Source organism: Schistocerca gregaria, chromosome 2, assembly GCF_023897955.1.
Source record: "Schistocerca gregaria isolate iqSchGreg1 chromosome 2, iqSchGreg1.2, whole genome shotgun sequence".
In the NCBI taxonomy this organism is placed as follows: domain Eukaryota; kingdom Metazoa; phylum Arthropoda; class Insecta; order Orthoptera; family Acrididae; genus Schistocerca; species Schistocerca gregaria.
This window is the reverse complement of record NC_064921.1, coordinates 702,362,857-702,386,446: the sequence shown is the minus strand read 5'-3', so window position 1 is coordinate 702,386,446 and position 23,590 is coordinate 702,362,857. Positions and strand designations below refer to the sequence as shown.

Sequence of the window (23,590 nt, the reverse complement as noted above, 5' to 3'; positions counted from 1 at the left end):
ACACCCACAACGTGCTGACATGAGGAAAGTTTCCAACCCATTTATCATACACAAACAGCAGTTGACTAGCGTTGCCTGGTGAAACGTTGTTGTGATGCCTCGTGTAAGGAGGAGAAATGCGGACCATCACGTTTCCGACTTTGTTAAAGGTCGGATTGTAGGCTATCGCGATTCCGGTTTATCGTATCGCAACACTGCTGCTCGCCTTGGTCGAGATCCAAGGACTGTTAGCAGAATATGGAATCAGTGGGTTCAGGAGGGTAATACGGAACGCCATGCTGGATCCCAATGGCCTCGTATCATTAGCAGTCGAGATGACAGGCATCTTATCCGCATGTCTGTAACGGATCGTGCAGCCACGTCTCGATCTCTGAGTCAACAGATCGGGATGTTTACAAGACAACCATCTACACGAACAGTTCAACGACGTTTAGAGCAGCATGGACTATCAACTCCGAGACCAAACCCGGATGCACGAATGGCAAAACGTCATTTTTTTCGGATGAATCCAGGTTGTGTTTACAGCAACATGATGGTCGCACCCGTGTTTGGAGACATCGCGGTGAACGCACATTGGAAGCGTGTATTCGTCATCGCCATACTGGCGTATCACACGGCGTGATGGTATGGGGTGCCATTTGTTACATGTCTCGGTCACCTCTTGTTCGCATTGACGGCACTTTGAACAGTGGGCGTTACATTTCAGATGTGTTACGACCCGTTGCTCTACCCTTCATTCTGTCCCTGCGAAACCCTACATTTCAGCAGGATAATGCACGACCGCATGTTGCAGGTCCTGTACGGACCTTTCTGGATACAGAAAATATTCGACTGCTGCCCTGGCTAGCACATTCTCCAGATCTCTCACCAATTGAAAACGTCTGGTCAATGGTGGCCGAGCAACTGGCTCGTCACTATACGCCAGTCACTACCCTCAATGAACTATGGTATCGTGTTGAAGCTGCATGGGCAGCTGTACCTGTACAAACCACCCAAGCTCTGTTTGACTCAATGCCCAGGCGTATCATGGCCGTTATTACTGCCAAGGGTGGATGTTCTGGGTACTGATTTCTCAGGATCTATGGCCCCAAATTGCGGGAAAATGTAATCACATGTCAGTTGTAGTATAACATATTTGTCCAATGAATACCCGTTTATCATCTGCATTTCTTCTTGGTGTAGCAATTTTAATGGCCAGTAGTGTATATCACTGCGAAATTACATTTCAGTTTTCGGCAGCAGATAATGTCGGAACTCCTGCTGTATACAAAAACTGCAACTGCAATCGTAAGAACTTTTCCATTCTGCAATGAATAAAACTACTGACACAGGTTTTACTCGTTTATTCTTAACGATAAAGCCCGAAAGGGTATAAATAATATTTACAGAGTGATAGTGGGAGAAATGAGGGGAGTTGGTTTAGCCGTGGTAGGCCTTGCCGTAAGCCAGAGCAGGGGCGGCAGCGATGGCGGGGGCGGCGGCTACGACGGGGGCGGGGTGGGCGCCGGCCTCCTTGTGCACGACGGCGTTGAAGCCGTTGACGGGGTCAGCCGTGTAGTCGACGGTGCGGATGGAACCGTCGGGCTCGACCAGGCTGTAGCTGCCCTGGACGACGTCTCCGCTGCGGCTCTCGTGCTGCGTCTTGGAGTCGCCGGTGAGGGCGTCCTGCACGTTGTAGGCGTAGCTGTACTCGGGGTGCGGGTCGTACTCGGCAGCGACGGCAGCGGGGGCGGCGGCGACGGCGACGGGGGCGGCCCTCACGGCGGGGGCGGCGACAGCCACAGGGGCGGCGCGGAGAGCGGGGGCGGCGTACGCCACGGGAGCAGCGTAGGCGCGGGCGGCCAACGGAGCACCGGGGGCGTAGACGGCGGGGGCGCCCAGGTAGCCGGCGCGGGCCACGGCGACGAGGGCAGCGAGGACGACGAACTGTGGGGCGGAAAACTCTTTCACACATCTGCTGCGCTGATCTGCTCTGGTGAACTTTCACTCTCTTCAGACATTCAACTCCCAAGTCTTATCGTACATAACATCATGTATTTGCGTCAAACTGTTGGAGACATTCTCTAGATTGTTTTTTTACTGACAATAGACATAAAACTCCTCCTGTTATTAAATAACTGAAGTCAGGAAATACCCCCACATGTACAATCTGAGATGACTTTTACTCAACGAGAGAACAGTTTAGGTTTTACGTTCTTTCTTAGGTCTCCGAGACGTATTTAAATATGAATCTTCCTGCCAGATTAAAACTGTGTACCGGACTGAAACTCCAAGTCTGGATCTTTTCCTTTCGCGGGCAAGTTCTCTACTAATTGACTCACGCAAGTACGACTCCCGAACAGCTTTATAGCAGTGAGAACGGGTCGGGATTCATTGCACTTGGAAGACAAAAGTCCCGAGTTCGAGTCTCAACCGGCACAGGGTTTTAATCTGCCAGGAAGTTTCACATCAGCGCACACTCCGCTGCAGAGCGAAAATTTCATACTGGACACAGATTTAAATATATCATGGTACCCTAGTTTTGACGTGCTGCTACGTGCGGATATGATCGGGTTCATTCTGAGATAATCGTCTAAAGCGAGATACCCAGCATGCTCCTTGATATAGCACTCATTAATTGCGAACAATAATAACTTTTTATTAACATATATGTAGAGATATATAACGTGCATTGTTATGGTACATGTAATTTGTCAAAGGTATTAGGTTCGTAACTTTGCTTCCGCCGTTTTGCAGTAGATGACAGTCGCGGCAAGTCATGTGCAGGCTGTAGATCGTATGCGTCATACAATAAGCTTAGACATTTGCTAACATAACGCTATCAAAATATTAGTAGATTTGTGATTGTATCGTAAAATTATTATCGAAGTAATACGTCAATTACGAGTCCAATTCTTGTCATTTGAGGGAAGTATTAATTTTCTGCTGTAACATGAAGAAATCTGCGGCTGAGGCACATAAAATGCTGGGTAATACTTATGAGGAGGAGGAGGAAATTAGTGTTTAACGTCCCGTCGACAACGAGGTCATTAGAGACGGAGCACAAGCTCGGATTAGGGAAGGAAATCGGCTGTGCCCTTTCAAAGCAACCATTCCGGCATCTGCCTGAAGTGATTTAGGGAAATCACGGAAAACCTAAATCAGGATGGCCGGACGTGGGATTGAACCGTCGTCCAGTGTGCTAACCACTGCGCCACCTCGCTCTGTAAAGAATTATGATGAGGTTCCTATTAGTGAAGGAAAGTGCATAGAATGGTTTTAACGCACTAAGAATGGTTATTTTGACGTAGAAGACCGGCATGTTGGTAGAAGAGAGAAGGTTCTCGAAGCTATTGAAACCGATGGAAACAATCACAGGATATCGTTGTCGAAAGCAGTTGATCCGTTTCAGCCGATCACTGAAAGACAAACGGCCACAACACAGCGATTGGTATGAAAGGGTGATTTTGAAGCATAACAATGCTAGACATCCATGTCGCAAAATCCGACAAAACGTAGTTGGAAACGTTGAAATGGAAAGTCTTACCCTACCCACCGTATTCTCTAGAGAATGCTCCCTCTGACTAACACCTTTTTCGATTACAGACACACGGTCTGGCTGACCAGCACTCATGTTTCTCCTCAAAAGACCCCTAGTTCTTCCTCTCGGAAATCTCACGCTGCCCGAAAAGTAGTGGCCGGCGATGGCCGATTTTGTATCGCAATTGTTTTACGTTTTTCACAATGAAGCCTCTAACTCCAAGAAAGGACGGCGGAAGCGAAGTTGTAGGCCTAATATGACTTGTTTTAGAGATTCAAGGTAGGGTCTACAATTTATTGTGTATGAGCCAATTGAATTGCATTTAACCTTCAACTATTATCTCCCGTTTTTTTTTACCTATGTTGTATTTTCACCTAACGTTACAAAAAATATTATTTCGAGCTTTTAAAATATCTCTACTTTTGTCAATACTTTTGTGTACGTTTTACATATCTAGAAAAAAATTTGTTACTGCCATTTGCATGGAGTAGCTACACGTCAATCAAATTCCCAATAATAATCAACTCCCCAACGATTCTTAACAGAACTCATGTCTAACACTAAATGCTGGATCTAAACGTAACACAAAACACTACTTATTTATTCGTTGCTATTTCATAAGACCTTCGACCTAAGGGCAAAGAAAAGTCGGATTTATCTCTGTTTTGCAATTGCACATGTATTAGTTAAAAGCATGTAACTAACAAACGGCCGTGCGGTTCTAGGCGCTACAGTCTGGAACCGAGCGATCGCTACGGTCGCAAGTTCGAATCCTGCTTCGGGCATGGATGTGTGTGATGTCCATAGGTTCGTTAGGTGTAATTAGTTCTAAGTTCTAGGCGACTGATGACGTCAGAAGTTAAGTCGCATAGTGCTCAGAGCCATTTGAACTAATAAACCAAGTGCATCAACCAACAATGAGAACTTTGCCCTGTTTATGCTTTGAAATACTGACATTACTGAACATTAAACAATAAATAATTAGTCTTGAGCTAGTGCAATGTTATGCTTCATTGTCACCTACAACCTGAACTACCAGTACAATAATGAGCTAAAACTGGCAGCGCTGGAGAAGATGTCGAAACGAGGGTGAATTCATCTATCAGATTAACCACAGTTCGTCTGCTAAGTCCTTCCAAGCTGATTGAAGTTTACAGACAATTTATTAGCGCACTTGTGCCAGTGACGAATTGATCTCCTGTTTCAAACTGCGGTGTATACCGTACACGCAGCTAAACTAACAGAACCCAAATCAGGAGGTAGAATATGTAACTTAACCAGTCGTTTTTCCTTCGCTAGTTTAGCTTAAGACGAATTTGTTGCTGCTACAGAAAGGGCACACTGCCTTTTAAATGTTATGTAATCATGCTGAAAGCTGGCTGGGCTGTGTGCTTGTTTAATGAACCAAATTTACGGGTTCCAAAAATATATTTATATAGTGAATTGTTGATCATTTATTGTCGAGTGTTAAGTCAATCTCTTTACGCCTGTTGAAGTGAAGTGGCTCATAACTGTGCGGAGAACATTTTAATGTACCAGTTACATCTTACGAAGATTTCTGCACTATGACAACCCATTTAGATGTAAACATTCAACGATACCGTGAGTTATCCTTGGTCGTGGAAGAATAACTAAACAATATTTTGTTTTTAAGATTGAAATTTATTAGATCATTCTTGCATCTTGTGAAAGAAATTGCACACGTGGAAAACCGCGAAGGAGGAATCGTGGCCTGTCTTGCCACCGCTGATAAAAAAATCATTAAAGTTTGTTAAAACGCCTATGTTGAAGCAAATAAAATAACTTGATGATCAGTATCACAAATAACAAGAACAGAGTCTGGACAATGTTGTTACAAGATTGTTAAGGCTTTCGTGGCCACTTGTTGACAAACTGCCTTTTGGCTTCTGTCTCGGGGTTCTTTGCCGAGTAAAATCGTCAGACGAATGTCGGCCGAAGAACCCGATACAGAAGCCAATAGGTAGTTTGTCATTGTTTCAAGAATTTCACAACACTGCCCTCTCCCCCCCCCCCCCTCCCCTATTCACACCCCAGCCTGCATCAAATTATCTATCTCATAGTCCTGTATGACCCTAAGAAAGCTCAGTCTATGACCCATAAGTCTTTAGTTGGTAAAAATACCTCTTAAATTCAGCTTAAAACATTTTCTAACTCACTGACCGGCATAATATGCAAGACGTTTTTGCAGTTCACTACTAACGATACAAAAGTGTATACGCCTCACCTTGTAAGCCATGCTGCTGTGAGAAATCGCTGCGTTCTGCCCCAGGTGTCGGCGACCGGCGCTTATATACGCTAATGTACTGCGCTGTCTGGCGAACTGGATCTGAAAGGTGCTTAGCATTCCTGGTACGAAATCTGACCTGCTCAACGTGTGGTGTCGCAAATGGGACAGGTGGGGGCTATGAGTCGGCCCACAGAGCAAACTTTGCGGCCAAATGACACGATGCAAAAAAAAGTCAAACGACCGTTTAACGCAGCCATTTACCTGCCTTAGTAGCAGCGCAGTCGACGTGTACGAGAATTTGCATATCACTTTCTGTGTCACAAGAAATAGTGTGTTGCTTTGGCTGCTTCTGATGAAACGGAGCATACTGCCAATTCTTTGAAAACAATCATCTTTGAATACTGAATTCTTTCATATGAATTATTACGTAATTGTATCTAAAAGGCGTCGCTAAAATTAAGTAGTTAATAAGCGGTAACTATGTTCATGAATACAGAGAAACATCCTCGTCTGATGCTCTCTACACTCGAAACTGATGAAATATGCCACGGGCATTTGAGCACGAACGACATACCAGAGGCCAACAATCGGGAAATACAGCTCAGATTATTACAATATTACATATACAAAGAAATAAAGCCTATGATGAAGACATACGTTATAATTTTGGACAAATGAATCCTATACAGCTACAATTTTGGAGAGATGGAACTACTGCCTTCTTCATGACAGCACATGTTCCTTGGACATGACGTCACTGGACCAGTCAGGGACGGCGAAAGTGACAGTTGCAAACAGGATGGGTGAAACAATAGAACTAACGGCATTTCATCTCGACCATCACATTAGTCCTAGACCTGAGGTAGTGAGGATACTGGACGAGCCACTGTGTCAAGGGTCCATAACTGTTATACATATCTGGTTCAAACTGCCGCAGTTTCCGTACACCTGTCGCTGTCTGGGACACTACACTATCCTGAATCACTGTGTGGTGCAAATGCTGCCTTATAAAAAGGTAATTTAAATACCCAAACAACAACAATAATTTTCAAGTCGGGTCTGTCTATTTATCACTCATATACTTGAAACTATGTCAAGTACCATCAAATACATTACCTACAGTTAAGCTGGAATTACTAAATTTGGTTGATTTAAAAGGCACAAAGTCAACACAACTTTCAGCATGAACACCTCACATTTAAACGACAGTTTCTGTAGCAGCAACAACGACATCTTCACATAAACTACTGAGAAGGGAAAGCTACTAACTAAATTATGCACTCCTCCTATCCCGTTTCTGCTCTCATATTCGTTAAAGGTAAACATTCTTTCTTGCAATCAGCTGTGCCGTAGTCATGATAAAATTATACATCAAATACATTAATGCCCATTATTTTCGAAATATTGAGCAACAAATTGTTTGAAACCAACTACTTTGATAAAAGAATAGATCTTTTTTTAAAACAATATTTATTGTTTGCATTGGAAAGATCAGTTACATAATCTGAACCATAATTTTCTTTTCTCAGTTAATAAACGACTAATTAGGCCTTTCGGTTAAGATGTTTTTCTATGGGAAAGTGGACCAATGAAGTCCGTTGATGCCAAAATACGGCTCAGAGCCGTGATACACTAATTAAGAAATTGTAGCCGAAAATTCTTGTCGCTCTTTTGGCATCTTGTTTCAGATTTATCATATTTTTCTCGGATCAGAAGTATATTCGAACCATCTCTCGAGTATTGTGTTGGACGATACTCCTATATATCCCTGAGGGACTTAACTAGTGTTGAATTCTATGATGACAGCCGACAAAACTTCAGTAGCCTTCCCTGTTTCACATGTTATTTATTTTGTGGTTATTGTAGACTTAGGGAATAAAAAGTACTGAATCGTTGTATATATAAAACAGATCGTATGTGCAGCATGTAAGGATAAATGTATGCGTGTAGGTCCAGCAACTCTTCCTAAATCACCTGATCAGTTTCAGCCAAATTTGAAGCACATACTGCGTACTCTATGAGAATCAGCACTTTTGGGGTTACAACCTTCTAGCTACTATACAGACAAAAAAAGGATTTTCAACTTCTGACATGTAGGCTGTTGTGGTTAGTATCATATCCCTTGAAAGAGCTGCACATGCCGATGGGCTCAGGTGAGAATAGAGTGAGGGAAGGAGGTGAATAGTGACAGACAACGGAGGTTGAGATGGTGGGAAAAGGAGAGGTGCAGTGATGGACAGACAGAGAGAGAGGGGGAACTGGTGATGCACACAGAGAGGGGGAGGAGGGAATGGCCAGAGAGGGAAAGAGGAGGAAGATGAGATGGACAGAAGGAGTGAGGAGTTAGGAAGAGATGGGAGCAGTAGAAGAGAGTCTGGAAGAGGAAATGGACTTAGAGAGGGGGCAGGGAGGATGGGCATAGAGAGAGGGATGAGGAAGGGACAGACAGAGAGAGGGTTGGATGAGATGGGCAGAGAGACATGGAGGAGAGAGAGGCGCAGGAGGCAGGTGGAAGGTGTAGAGGGATAGTGGAAAAGAGGTGGAGGAAAATATGGACAGACAGGGTGAGGAGGATATGGACAAAAGGAGGTGGGAGGAAGATATGATGAGGGAAAGAGGAACAGAGGAGATGGAGAAAGAGAGAGGGGAGAAGAGAGAGAGCATGGAAGAAGAAATGGACAAATACACTCCTGGAAATGGAAAAAAGAACACATTGACACCGGTGTGTCAGACCCACCATACTTGCTCCGGACACTGCGAAAGGGCTGTACAAGCAATGATCACACGCACGGAACAGCGGACACACCAGGAACCGCGGTGTTGGCCGTAGAATGGCGCTAGCTGCGTAGCATTTGTGCACCGCCGCCGTCAGTGTCAGCCAGTTTGGCATGGCATACGGAGCTCCATCGCAGTCTTTAACACTGGTAGCATGCCGCGACAGCGTGGACGTGAACCCTATGTGCAGTTGACGCACTTTGAGCGAGGGCGTATAGTGTGCATGCGGGAGGCCGGGTGGACGTACCGCCGAATTGCTCAACACGTGGGGCGTGAGGTCTCCACAGTACATCGATGTTGTCGCCAGTGGTCGGCGGAAGGTGCACGTGCCCGTCGACCTCGAACCGGACCGCAGCGACGCACGGATGCACGCCAAGACCGTAGGATCCTACGCAGTGCCGTAGGGGACCGCACCGCCACTTCCCAGCAAATTAGGGACACTGTTGCTCCTGGTGTATCGGCGAGGACCATTCGCAACCGTCTCCATGAAGCTGGGCTACGGTCCCGCACACCATTAGGCCGTCTTCCGCTCACGCCCCAACATCGTGCAACCCGCCTCCAGTGGTGTCGCGACAGGCGTGAATGGAGGGACGAATGGAGACGTGTCGTCTTCAGCGATGAGAGTCGCTTCTGCCTTGGTGCCAATGATGGTCGTATGCGTGTTTGGCGCCGTGCAGGTGAGCGCCACAATCAGGACTGCATACGACTGAGGCACACAGGGCCAACACCCGGCATCATGGTGTGGGGAGCGATCTCCTACACTGGCCGTACACCTCTGGTGATCGTCGAGGGGACACTGAATACGCACGGTACATCCAAACCGTCATCGAACCCATCGTTCTACCATTCCTAGACCGGCAAGGGAACTTGCTGTTCCAACAGGACAATGCACGTCCGCATGTATCCCGTGCCACCCAACGTGCTCTAGAAGGTGTAAGTCAACTACCCTGGCCAGCAAGATCTCCGGATCTGTCCCCCATTGAGCATGTTTGGGACTGGATGAAGCGTCGTCTCATGCGGTCTGTACGTCCAGCACGAACGCTGGTCCAACTGAGGCGCCAGGTGGAAATGGCATAGCAAGCCGTTCCACAGGACTACATCCAGCATCTCTACGATCGTCTCTATGGGAGAATAGCAGACTGCATTGCTGCGAAAGGTGGATATACACTGTACTAGTGCCGACATTGTGCATGCTCTGTTGCGTGTGTCTATGTGCCTGTGGTTCTGTCAGTGTGATCATGTGATGTATCTGACCCCAGGAATGTGTCAATAAAGTTTCCCCTTCCTGGGACAATGAATTCACGGTGTTCTTATTTCAATTTCCAGGAGTGTAGATGTAGGAGGATGAGGTGGTCATCTCTCAGTGAGTGAGTGAGTGGAAACTCCCAGCTCACATGTCAGCAGAACAGGTTTTCCATTCCTAAGTTGCACTGCACAACAGTTGTGTGCTGTGGGTAATTTTGGCATGCATCACAGGGGCTACACATGCATGTCTAAGCAGAAGGCTTGGGAGGAAGGAGGAGATGGGTAGTGAGAGCGGGGGATGAGATTTACATATGAAGGGGGCAGAGATGGATTGGACAGAGAGGAAAACAGGAGATGGAAAGACAGAGAGAGTAGGAAGGAGCAGATGGATAGATGCAGCTGGGCGGGTGAGGTGTACAGAGGAGGGGAGAGGAGAATTTGGACAGACAGAGAGAGGGGAGATGGATAAATAGAGAGAGGGTAGGCAGAGATGGATCTGGGCAGGCGAGAGAAGAAAAGAAAGGCAGGGATGGGGAGTAGGCCTGTGATACTGGGGAGGAGGGATGATGAGGAGTAAATGGACAGAAAGAGAGGAAAGAAGAAGTTGGATGGAGGATTATGTGGTCCCAGTGAGGGAGGGTGAGATGGACAGAGATAGGGACAAAGAGAAGTGTGGCGGAGAACACAGACAGATGGTGGAATCGGAGATGGACAGAGAGACGGGGCTGGAGAAGATGGACAGTCGTTTGGGACCCGTTCCAAATGGACGGTGGATACATATACAGTGGCAACAGGGTACTCCAATAGTCAATACAGCGTAAGTAATCTCCTCACAAGTTTCAACTATGAAGCATAATCAGCTACAAAATCAAAACGACAGCCATCACTATAACGTCAGCAACACTGAGGCGTTTCCATACAGACGTTCACTAATTCGCCTTCCCACGAATAACTTCCGGAGACTGCAATTTTCCATGCGACTTCCGTTTTCGATTGCAGTAAATAAGGCATAGGGGTAGTCTATTATATACCGCCGAGTGATCTGTCACCTCCGTGTTCTCCCATGGACATCTATACGTCGCTTGCACTAGGGTGGGCTCAGCCCAGAAGTTATCCATCCTAGCGCCTTCAGGTGTAACGGGAAACACCGTGTACAATCAGATTTTGAGTTCAATAAATATTAGTCAATTGTACATATTGAGTACCACTTTCCGTATTGTAGATGATGTCCGTACAAATATGGTATTCCATTTGTTTAATTCTCTTTGTCAATATTTCATAATTTCTACTTTGCAGTCTGGAGCACATGGAAATGACAATTTCTCGATATGGCACTGCAAAGACAATGCTCATTGATTCATTTACAATTACAGATTGGAATGAATAAACACTTCACATCTCCTGCACAGTGTGAGGGAGGGGGCGAGGGAGGAGAGCGAGAGTTGGTCATAGGAAAGGGATAGGGGGAGATGTATGTGATTTATGTGTCGAACCGTGAAGTCAGGCTAGTAAATACATAAAGGAATTCATTCGACATACAATTCTATTTTACATAAGAAAGTAACTGGAGGCATGAATGTTCAAATACACACATTTTGTAGGTTTTCGTTAAAGCAATTCTGAATAAAAGCCTCACACCACATTTTTGAAGTGTGATACTTTCTCACAAGAGCTCCAAGCACCAGTCTTGACCATATTATTCCGAGGTAAACGGCACTATGAGCACCGTGGATGCAAGGCAGATCCTGTAACTGACAAAGGATAATTATTTTAAAGTCCGGATGGACCAAAGCAAGCCCCATCATCTGCAAGATGTCCATGAATGAGACTTAACACTATGTCTACGACCTTGGTATCTAACCTTCAATGCGGTCTTTCGGTAACGTCGGGTAAGGGACAATTTGATCGTCTTCACAGGGAGCTTCGTTCACTACAGTAACAATATCTTCAGACAACGGACAGCATTATTCAACAGAAACTTGGTGTGAGCCCAAGGAAGCATTATAGGACTACTAATGATCCCAACATACATAAAAATTTCGCTGACTGTGCTGATAAGTATATGAAATTGCAGTAGTGGGCTGACGGTAAGAAAATGCAGAAAGGCAAAATGTCCACTTGATGTAATGAATGATAGATCTTTATAAATGCAGATAAATGAAAGATAAATACTATAACAGGAAGCAACCAGATAGTATCTGATTTCGAAACTAGTGCTGAACAACTGGGTCCTGACATATAATTTGAATACTTATGGACAACTCAAGGACTCAATAATAAAAGGAATCAGCAAGTAAAATCTGCAACAGAATAAACAAGTGGTACATCTGTTAGAAGGGTTGCCAGAAAGTGCTTTGCATCTGTGACGGAAGCCGCTTAGGAGGCGCTAGGGTGACCAGTTCTGTAGTACATGTCCAGTGTTGAGAGTCCTTATCAGCGATGCAAGACTCGAATATCTAACGAAATAAGAGACGCGCCGCTAGGATTGTAACAGGTCGATGTAGCCAATACGAAAGCGTAACAGAAACTCTCGGGATACTTAATGGGAATTATTTTTAAGAGTGGTAACATTATTCTTACCCTGCTATGTGAATTTAAGAACCACAATTAGACATAGATCTTGGGGCAGTTCTATGGTCACTACCGTATTTCTCGTGTGTTGATCATGAGAAGGAGATAAAGGAGATTAGGACGCGTACATACGCTTATAGGCAGCAATTTTTCCCTCGCTTAATGCACGACGCTAATAGGTCATAAAATCATTAATATTGGTACACGGCTAGAATGTGAGTCTGTTGACTTCTGCCTCATCGTTGTTAATTAACTCATGAATTCTACCAATCGATAATCTTCCACTTGTGCTCTTTGTACATTATACCTCTACACACGTTAGCCGTTGGAGTATATCATGACTGCTGGAATTGACAACGTTGACAAAAATGAGGCAGTGTACTTCACCGGGCGAAATTGGAGGGGGGATGAATGAAATATTACGTTCACTTCCTGTGGAGTTCGCACTTTAGATGGTAAGGCGGCTAGGGCACTATCACACATCGTTCCGTGTGCAGTATAGCTGATAAGAGGTGATGGATTCTAATACGTGGTTCCTTCTTGATGACCGTTTCCGATTGCCTCATCTATCCCCGTTGAGGCAGTACTTCGTCTGCAATTTGCCCTTCATGTTAAAACGGAATAAGCACAAAAAGTAGAGAAGGCTGTAACAAAGGAATCCCTTGCGTCTTAGAAATGGACTGATAATTATTGTCTTCATTTTGTGCAGCACATGTGGATGCAGCACACATGGAAAGAGATGGAGGAAACTATGTGGCAAAATTATCACACTATTCACAAATCTAATGCTACCTGTATTGTTTAAAAGTCTGACTATTGATATAGTTAGCACAGACACTATGTAATGGAATGGAGCAAAGAAACAGCCAGTTTAGTATCAGGTACTGTGAAAGCACTGGTGTTGTGACTAGACGAAACTACTTTCGTCTAAGAATAACTGTGAATTCCTTGATTGCTTTGGGAGAACGCTTCTCAAACTACAACACAAGATGTTATTTCACTGTGTTATGTAAACGAATAAAAGATTTACTTAACTTTCACACAGCACTTTACCATAGGATTGCCTGATAACTAACAGCTGTCATTGATTATGAATTCATCTCTTGATGCATAGATTAACAATTTCTTTTGCTGAGGTACAATGTTCGACATTTACAACAGTAGAAGTTCACCTGAAGTCTTAACATATTGTTGATCCTACATTAAGATGAGGACCGCCATAACTGAGATCACAAACTGCCCAGAGTTCTTGCATGCTACACTCTATACTAACCACAGCGTGAGGGCGCTCCGGGCCGGCCCGAGTGGCCGAGCGGTTCTAGGCGCTACAGTCTGGAACCGCGCGACCGCTACGGTCGCAGGTTCGAATCCTGCCTCGGACATGGATGTGTATGATGTCCTTAGGTTAGTTAGGTTTAAGTAGTTCTAAGTTCTAGGGGACTTATGACCTTAGAAGTTACGTCCCATAGTGCAAAGAGCCATTTGAACCATTTTGAGGGCACTCCATTGCTGAGATGGGAGGCTTTGTCTTCAGGGGCGCTTCCCGTGCTTCGTTGCGGACTGTAGCGAGACCTCGGCAACATCTGGCGTGGCACGCAATCTCTGGACGATATCGGAATTGGAAATTGGTATGCAGAAAATACTGGGAGAAGACGGCTCGCCAGGCTTGGCGAAAGCGACAAAAAGTCGTAACAGACTTTAGTAAAATGATGGAGGGATGCTCCGCGAAAAAACTCCTCTGATGAGCCTGCGCCCGTGCGCCCGTGGTGCCGCGAGCAACGGACCAGACTGGCCTTACCATCTTAAGTACTGTTATTCGCCAGAAAACAATATCGACGAACCACAGCAGAGCATTTGAGATGTGTGTGCCCTCTTTGTTATAAATAACAAATAAAATGTTGAAGATACATAAAGGAAGAGGAAATGTCACCCACCATAGCATCTGCATAGATTAACTACTTTTCTAAGCCGTAGGTACTATAAAAATAATATTTGTTATTGTTGTTGTGGTCTTCACTCCTGAGAATGGTTTGATGCAGCTATCCACGCTACTCTATCCTGTGCAAGCTTCTTCATCTCCCAGTACCTACTGCAACCTACATCCTTCTAAATCCGTTTAGTGTATTCATCTCTTGGTCTCCCTCTACGATTTTTATCCCCCACGCTGCTCTCCAATACTAAATTGGTGATCCCTTGATGCCTCAGAACATCTCCTACCAGCCGATCCCTTCTTCTAGTCAAGTTGTGCCACAAACTCCTCTACTTCCGAATTCTATTCAGTACCTCCTCATTAGTTATGTGATTTACCCAGCTAATCTTCAGCATTCTTCTGTAGCACCACATTTCGAAAGCTTCTCTTCTTGTCTAAACTATTTATCGTCCATGTTTCACTTCCATACAAGGCTATATTCCATATAAATATTCCATATAACCCTTAAATCTATACTCGATCTTAACAAATTTCTCTTCTTCAGAAACGCTTTCCTTGCCATTGCCAGTACACATTTTATACCCTCTCTACTTCGACCATCAGCAGTTATTTTGCTCCCCAAATAACAAAACTCCTTTACTACTTTAAGTGTCTCATTTTCTAATCTAATTCATTCAGCATCATCCGACTTAATTCTACTACATTCCATTATCCTCGTTTTGCTTTTGTTGATGTTCCTCTTATATCCTCCTTTCAAGACACTGCTCTTCCAAGACCTTTTCTGTCTCTGATAGAATAACAATGTAATCGGCGAACCTCAAAGTTTTTACTTCTTCTCCATGGATTTTAACACCTACTCCGAATTTTTCTTCTGTCTCCTTCATTGCTTGCTCAATAACACCGGGGATAAGCTACAACCCTGTCTCACTCCCTCCCAACCACTGCTTCCCTTTCATGTCCCTCGACTTTTATAACTGCCATCTGGTTTCTGTACAAATTGTAAATAGCCTTTCGCTCCATGTATTTTACCCCTGCCACCTTCAGAATTTGAAAGAGAGTACTTCAGTTAACGTTGTCAAAAGCTTTCTCTAAGTCAACAAATGCCAGAAACGTAGGTTTGCCCTTCCTTAATCTATTTTCTAAGATAAGTCGTAGGGTCAGTATTGCCTCATGTGTTCCAATATTTTTACGGAATCGAAACTGATCTTCCCCGAGGTCGGCTTCTACCAGTATTTCCATTCGACTGTAAAGAATACGCGTTAGTATTTTGCAGCCGTGCCTTATTAAACTGATAGTTCGGTAATTTTCACATCTGTCAACACTTGCTTGCTTTGGGATTGCAATTATTATATTCTTCTTCAAGTATGAGGGTATTTCGCCTGTCTCATACATCTTGCTCACCAGATGGTAGAGTTTTGTCAGGCCTGGCTCTCCCAAGGCTATCAGTAGTTCTAATGGACTGCTGTCTACTCCCGGGGCCTTGTTTCGACTCAGGTCTATCAACGCTCTGTAAAACTCATCACGGAGTATCATATCTCCCATTTCATCTTCGTCTACATCCTCTTCCATGTCTATAACGATGCCCTCAAGTACATCGCCCTTGTATAGACCCTCTATATACTCCTTCCATCTTTCTGCTTTCCCTTCTTTTCTTAGAACTGGGTTTCCATCTGAGTTCTTGATATTCATGCAAGTAGTTCTCTTTTCTCCAAAGGTCCCTTTAATTTTCCTGTAGGAAGTATCTATCTTAGCAGTAGTGATATACGCCTCTACATCCTACATTCCTTTTTGCCTGCTTCATTTACTGCACTTTTGTATTTTCTTCCTTCATCAATTACATTCAGTATCTCTTCTGTTACCCAAGGAAGTCTATTAGCCCTAGTCTTTTTACCTACTTGATCCTCTGCTGCCTCTTCTACTGTATTTCTTTCCCCCATTCCTGTCAATTGTTCCTTACTCTCTCCCTGAAACTCTGTACAACCTCTGGTTCTTTCAGTTTATCCAGGTCCCATCTCCTTACATTCCCATCTGTTTGCCATTTCTTCAGTTTTTATTTAAAGCTCGTATATCAGTTACCTTGCTCGATTGGTGTTGGACATCCCTCTCTGGGATGAGTTTGTGGTATAACAATTCTAGCACTAACAATTACCGTAGGATTTAACCTGTGCTTCCTAAAAACAAATACTCTTCATTATTGTGTTGTAAATGGAGCGTGATTATCGTAATAAAATCAAGTCTTATCTTAGTTTAGCTTTCTTTATTCCGGATTTGGACCCGATTACGTTCCTGGAGTTTTAGTAATTCCTGATGCACCTGTTTATGTAGAGGTTTGGGTGTATCCACTACGCATCAGGACACAGAGGTGAAAATATAGGTTGTGAACAATTGCGCTGGAGTATTACAAAACTGATCTTGGTGTGCTGAATTCCGCAGGATTCTGCATGTACTAGGAGCATTTCACCCTTCCCCATCCCCCCACCTCATCGCGTCAAAATGCTACTGCCAACGTATATGCCATCGCACCTGCAAGGTGGCTTACAGAGTTACATGATGTAGTAGATGATGTATTTGTATATGAGAGTAGGAAAACGACGAGAATGACTGATTCGTCAACTTCTCGTTTTGAATACTATTAAAATAGATAGCGAGCTTAATTCCGTCAGCTGACATTTGTACATTTCCACATGCCCAAATTCCTTAGAGACTGCTGGACAGCTTGGTATGTACCCATATAGTGTCTGATTATAAGAAATCATAGGCTACAAAATGCCGATTGTTTTTTCTGGTCAAACAAAAGCGACAACAATTTCTTCTGCGTAAACGTTTAGAACTCTAGCGTAGATTCGGGGTACGCTGGTTCAATTCCTAGTGGTCGACATCATTTACACTGCCAGTATTTGGCCAGCAAGAGAAGGAGAGATGGTGGTGTAAAGTTCCTGATCCCCAGACTTTGCACTGATTTCCTAATTTCAATTCCAGACCCATCAAATGTATCTCATGAAGTTAGGGCGTGTGACACTCTTGATGGTGATACGTCCGTAGGATGTGAACATTACGCTTGGCAACCACCTTGGTGCTATTCGCGAGGAATAGCCTATATGCCGGTACTGAGTTACACCCTCTCCTTGTTGTCACATCGTCATCATTAAACACATACATTCCACTTCAGATACACACACTATCTTTCATAAGTGCTAGTCTGCAAGGTTCGCAGGAAAGCTTCTGTAAGGTTTGGAAGGTAGGAGACGACGTACTGGCGGAATTAAAGCTGTGAGGACGGGGCGTGAGTCGTGATTGGGTAGCTCAGTTGATAGAGCACTTGCCCGCGTAAGGCAAAAGTCCTGATTTCGAGTCTCGGTCCGGCACACAGTTTTAATCTGCCAGGAAGTTTCACACACACACACACACACAGACACACACACACATATATATATGAGCGGGCACACACACACACACACACACACACACACACACACACATAGTACATACATGTAGTTTTACAGTGGAGAACGCTGCAAATAAATAAACAAAAAAATAAACTGGGAGCGTTATTTATACATGTGGACAGGATCAGCTATGCAGGGGGGTAACCAAAAGTAGTCATCTAGAAAGAGCATGTATGACATGGTTACAAAAACAACTTCGACAAGTATTGTATTTGAGCGACTATTTATTGAGGTGCGCTAATGTATAGTAGTGGATATAAAAGTTTGTACATAATGGCTGTGAGAATGCATTGTGGTTAGATGAGCGTTTAGCCGTGATAAGCCTTGCCGTAGGCCAGCGCAGGGGCGGCGGCGTAGGCGGGAGCAGCGGCCACGACGGGGGCGGGGTGAGCGCCACCCTCCCTGTGCACGACGGCGTTGAAGCCGTTGACGGGGTCGGCGGTGTAGTCGACGGTGCGGATGGAGCCGTCGGGTTCGGCGACGCTGTAGCTGCCCTGGACGACGTCTCCGCTGCGGGTTTCGTGCTGGGCCTTGGAGTCACCGGTGAGGGCGTCCTGCACGTTGTAGGCGTAGCTGTACTGGGGGTTGGGGTCGTACTCGGCGGCCACGGCGGCGGGGGCGGCGTACGCCCTGGCGTAGGGGGCGGCGTAGGCGCGCGCGGCGTAGGCCGGGCCGGCGGGGGCGACCACGGCGGGGGCGCCGAGGTAGCCGGCGTGGGCCACGGCCACGAGGGCGGCGAGGACGATCAGCTGAGGACAGGGAAGACCAGCGTATATCGCACTGCCAATTTTATCGTCCTCAAAAGTAACGCCCTCGTCAATCCAAAGGTTAGTTTGAACACTGTACTGCTTAACTGTGTACCGTTCTAGTGAATCTGCTATGTTGTTCTCTTCCTCCGACCTTTGAACTTATTTACCCAGTCGGTAATAAGAGGATTAGCACACTGTAGTTGTATTCGAAAATTCGGAAGGACATCGGTTCATGCCCTGTCCGGCCGTCCTGATTTAGGCTGCTCGTGATTTCCCAAAATCGCTTCAAGCAAATGCCAGGCTGGTTGCTTTGATAGGGCACGCCAGATTTCCTTCCCCATACTTCCGTAATCCGAGCTTGTGCACCGCCTCTAATGACCGCGTTGTCGACTGGACGTTTTAAACACTAATCGGTTTCTCCTCCTCCTCCAGTTATAAGAGGACCTGCTGGTTAAGGTGGAGCGTGAATCACACTGCATCTGCGCGTTTTTCACATTAATAAACATTGCTAGAGGCAAAATATGTGGTAAGTGAAAGATGAAGGTCCTGAAACTGACCGTGGATCGAAATCGGCACCTTTGGATCTACAGTCTAAGGCTACACCACTATACTACCGAGCCACACGAACGTTAGGGCCTACAAATAAACTCTTGTCTCACAGTGACTAAGTCAGTTTCCTACTAATAACAGCAAGTCCTATAAAGGGTATACTGACGTAGTACGTGGAAGACGAATTCTTCTTTTCAGTACAACAGCCACAGTATCTATGTGAACTTCAGCTTCGTCCCACGCACTGCCTCAACATACTGTGTATGAGACTTACAACTGATGCATTAGTAAAGTTTACTCTCGCCACCCTCAATAGCTTGTGACTTCAACACAATAAAAAAAAGAGCTGCTATTCCGTCTTACCTCGGCTGAATTAATACATTTCCACGATAGGTGTCTCGTTGCCAGTACGCTCTGTCATAAGCTGATAAATGCCCCTCCTACTTGAACTGTACAACCTACCGAGCACGCAGCCATCCTCCCAGCTTTGACTCGTCCCCTCCCCTCTCCAGACAGCCCGTAAATGAAATTCCCGAATGCAGATCCAGCATAAAGACACTTTAAGCGATCCGATTTGTTGTTTAGAATTGTTTTGCTTGGCTGTATTTTGCTGATTGTTCGGTTTTGTGGAGTGGTGACGTGGGAAACGACTGCAGCAAACCACCGTTAGGACTTCACGTTTAGACAACTCTGGAAGCTGTCCTAAACATCATCGGCAATTAAACTCAAAACATTTACAATAATAGGAATATATGATAAACAGAGTGTTCAAAACAGTCGAATATTTTGAAGTAAGAGAAAAGTAATTCAGTAAACGCAACTCGAATCACGCAAGAAGTGTTCATATCTCAGATAAGACGCCTTTACGGACTCAGGTTTACTGGACTTGTCTTTCTAGACGAATATTCGGCACTGAAAATATTCGACGCTCTAATTGACATCCCGTATTTGTGACGTGGCATCTGAGTTTTAACTCTTAACTATTTCCAAATACCTATTATGGTTGCAGTGTATAACACCGCAAACTGCAGCCAGATATAAGCAATTCAAGTAAACAGATGTATAGTTCGATGCGAGAACTCGTTTCGGCGAACGTGACACAAGACGTGTGGCAACTTGTCACGCCGCTCACCGTACTGAACTCTGTCCTTTCCGTGTTCTGGTGTACTTCTGACACCTAAGTGTTGCCACATGTTGTAAACTAAGTCCGAAGTTTCGGTCACAGCTAAGATATCTTTCACTAGGTTTGGAAACTGCATTACAACGCGATACAACATAAGCCAGAGGCTATTTACCTCAGAAGACCTCGAGTACGAAGATCTGGACTCATAACTGAGACTTTGTCGAACAGCTTAACGCGCAGCGCGCTGGCTAGTTAGACAAAGAGTTTTCTCAGATCTTGCCCGAGTCTATTCGGTGGATTAATTACAGTAGATCATGTAAACATGCCAGGTTAAACGTAGTTTTCAGTCGATTACCCAAGCTCGTTTAGGGAAATAGTAGGCTGTTCCCAGTCTCTGCATCGGAAAATATGATATAAAAAACACATAAATACGGTTTCACGATTCAAAGACAGATTGCCATAAGCGACTTCCGTCCCTTAGGTTGACTGATGGTAATACCAACAGGAATAGCAATCTGTCACAAGGATGAAATAAAATGAGCTTATAAAACAGCGGACCCTGTACGATGGGATAATCGTTAGGAATGAGAGCTGATGGTTAATAAAGAGCGTTTCAGGCTTAATCTCGTGGTCTACTCGTTCTTAATGGAATTGCAAGTGGTCTTGTTCGTCCTATAAATTTCTGTCACAAGGATGAAATAAAATGAGCTTATAAAACAGGGGACCTTTACGATGGGATAATCGCTAGGAATGAGAGCTGATGGTTAATAAAGAGCGTTTCAGGCTTAATCTCGTGGTCTACTCGTTCTTAATGGAATTGCTAGTGGTCTTGTTCGTCCTATAATTTCCGTATCTGGTTTGGTTCACCCTTTAGTTTCCAATAAACTGTCCGTCCGAACACTGCTGAGAATGCATAAGTAAGATTAAGGTTTTATCGTTCCCCTGACAGGTATGTCCTTTGATATCGATGGGCACAAATGGTCTAAAACATGGTTAGCGAAATAACATCGCTGTTTTATTTTTCAAAGGAACCGTTCGCGCAACTCCCAGTATAGGTAATTAACGGAAAACCTGAATGAGGATAGCCGGACGAGTATCTGAACCCCGATGCTACAAAATGCGAGCACAGTGTGCTAACCTCAACATCAACTCACTCCGCTATTGGAAACAAATGTATTGTTTCTTCAAAATAATGGTTCAAATGGCTCTGAGCACTATGGGACTTATCTGAGGTCATCAGTCCCCTAGAACTTAGAACTACTTAAACCTAACTAACCTAAGTACACCACACACAGCCATGCCCGAGGCAGGATTCGAACCTGCGACCGCAGCGATTTTTCTTCACACAATGTACTCTTCAGTACTTCGTGGCGTGTAACATACCACAACAGTCATTGCTAATAGTTCACGATAAAAAAAATAACGTCATTGCTATATGTACTAAGAGTTCCGTTCAGTGAAATATAGCGCCCAAGAGTATTTTTCTCTGCCCTTTTTTAAATTTATTGTGAGACCGTGATAACTTAACTGACATTCTTGTATCCATAGACTTAAACCCTGTATCTCTCTCTGCTCCCTTTCGTACATATATTGTGTGGGACACGTATCAACATTACAAAAGTAATCAAAACTGTTATAATGGTAACTTGTGCCACTAATACAAGCATCACTGAGAACTAATCACAAAGAAGTCTGTATCAAATATACATATACGTTGTCCCAAATATTGAATTCTGTCTGATACTTTGATCTCGTAAATGGCGTACTTAAGTATTTTCACAAATCCATACGCTATAGAGAAAGCTCTCCAATTATAAGAGACCCTTCCAAAATATGCCGCCCCAGAATTTTACGCTTAAGCGCTGCCTACTCGTAGAGCAGCCCGCACGTAAAGTTAGCCAGGAGAAAAGAGGTGGTTGCCTCACCTTGCAGGCCATGCTGTTGTGTGGTTGTCGGTGGTGTCTGCCTGCGGTGCCGCTGGGCTGCTCTTATATAGGCGATCGCTTGGCCCGTCCAACTGGATGTGAAACGCCGCCGCTTCCATTCCCCAGACAAAGCGCGCCCCACCCTGCGCCTTTGGTGAGCACGTGCTGGTAATAAGGGCAGTGGTCAGCGGACGCCATTAGCCTAAAGGGCATCTGCGAATTTACACGGCGTTAGCAGGAATCAAACGAGCGCGTTCCAACAGGTATTACTTCAGACCGTTTGCGTGGGGGGCAGAGCTTGCTTTGTTAGACGTGAGCTTTCTCTTCGCCGAAAAGATGCAGCGAGTAATACCGTTGACAATCAGGGCGGCGGGATCGAAATGTTAATTCCCAACCTGTGAACTAGCTGCCTAGTATCCACTGCTCACACATGTTCAGTCCGCAGTACCAAAAGACGCATTGCGGAAGTAGAAATACTTCTTAGTTGAGAAGAAGGATTGTAAATCTGGCGCGGAGTGTAACTGAAAAATTTGTTTCCAGAGCATGACGCCAGGATGTCTAAGAGTCTAGCCTAGAAATTCCACCTCTAAAATTCCCTTGTGGTGGCATCTTGCGTTAAAAAGTATTGCAGTTTATGGCAGCAGAGATTGCCGGCGAGGACAAGAGGCACGTTTAAAGTTACACGTTTCAAAATGAAATTTTGCACACGACTAGGGTAGCAGGTAAACAAGATAGACAAGTGCGTATTAAAAAAGAGTGTAAAGTAATTTTCGTTCACAATTTGTATCGAAGGAAGAAAGAAAGCAGTGAAAGAAAATTTGAGGAGACGAATATAAGTGTACAGAAAATAAAGCGAAGGCACGGGTGACGATAAAAATAAATTTGATGGTCTGTTAAACAAAAAGTCGCAAATAAAGAGTGAAACAATTCTCTCAACTGACAATAAGACGAGACAGGAAGATTAAAGCAGCTTACGTCAACAAGATAGGTAGGCTATACTTAGTAACTCACTGGTACAGAATTTAAGAGGTTTCTGAAACGTTGTATAGAAGTGAAAGTAGCAATGGAGGGGACTGGGTGTTTGTGCTGTCCTCATCATTCCATCACCATTCATGAAAGGGGCTAGACTGGACTATGTGCAGAATGGGAATGTGTACGGGTGCTCAAAACATAATCGTCATCATCATCATCAGTAGAAATGAAAAAACCGAAAATAGGGATCATTTGAAATTTTCTTCTTTAGACATGTTACAAATTAATTTTAAATATAAAGTACGATTGAAGAACTTAGAAAGAACATAAGCACACAGTCTACGGAATACACTGATTAGACAAAATATTATGTTGATAGCGTATCTACTTCGGCATTTAGGTATAATTCCCTTTGTTCTGAATCCAACACTAGTTACAGGAATTGTAGGAGAAGACAAAGATCGAAATTTGTACGTCAAAATTAATAGTTTCATTGGCTGTGGAAGGTTGTCATAGACGTTGAAATCAGGCTAGGAA

The 23,590-nt window shown here is 44.5% G+C and overlaps 1 protein-coding gene across 1 annotated transcript; it reads right to left on the bottom strand.

Moving 5' to 3' along the window:
* Positions 1–1,328: 1,328 nt before the first annotated feature.
* On the bottom strand, positions 1,329–22,166 carry LOC126335942 (cuticle protein-like). Its single transcript, XM_049999419.1, has 4 exons — positions 22,082–22,166; positions 18,049–18,484; positions 5,766–5,887; positions 1,329–1,926 (listed from the first exon to the last, which is right to left on the bottom strand). Exons 1-4 carry the CDS (start codon positions 22,091–22,093, stop codon positions 1,420–1,422), a joined length of 1,077 nt encoding a protein of 358 aa, XP_049855376.1. The 5' UTR covers positions 22,094–22,166; the 3' UTR covers positions 1,329–1,419.
* Positions 22,167–23,590: the final 1,424 nt, after the last annotated feature.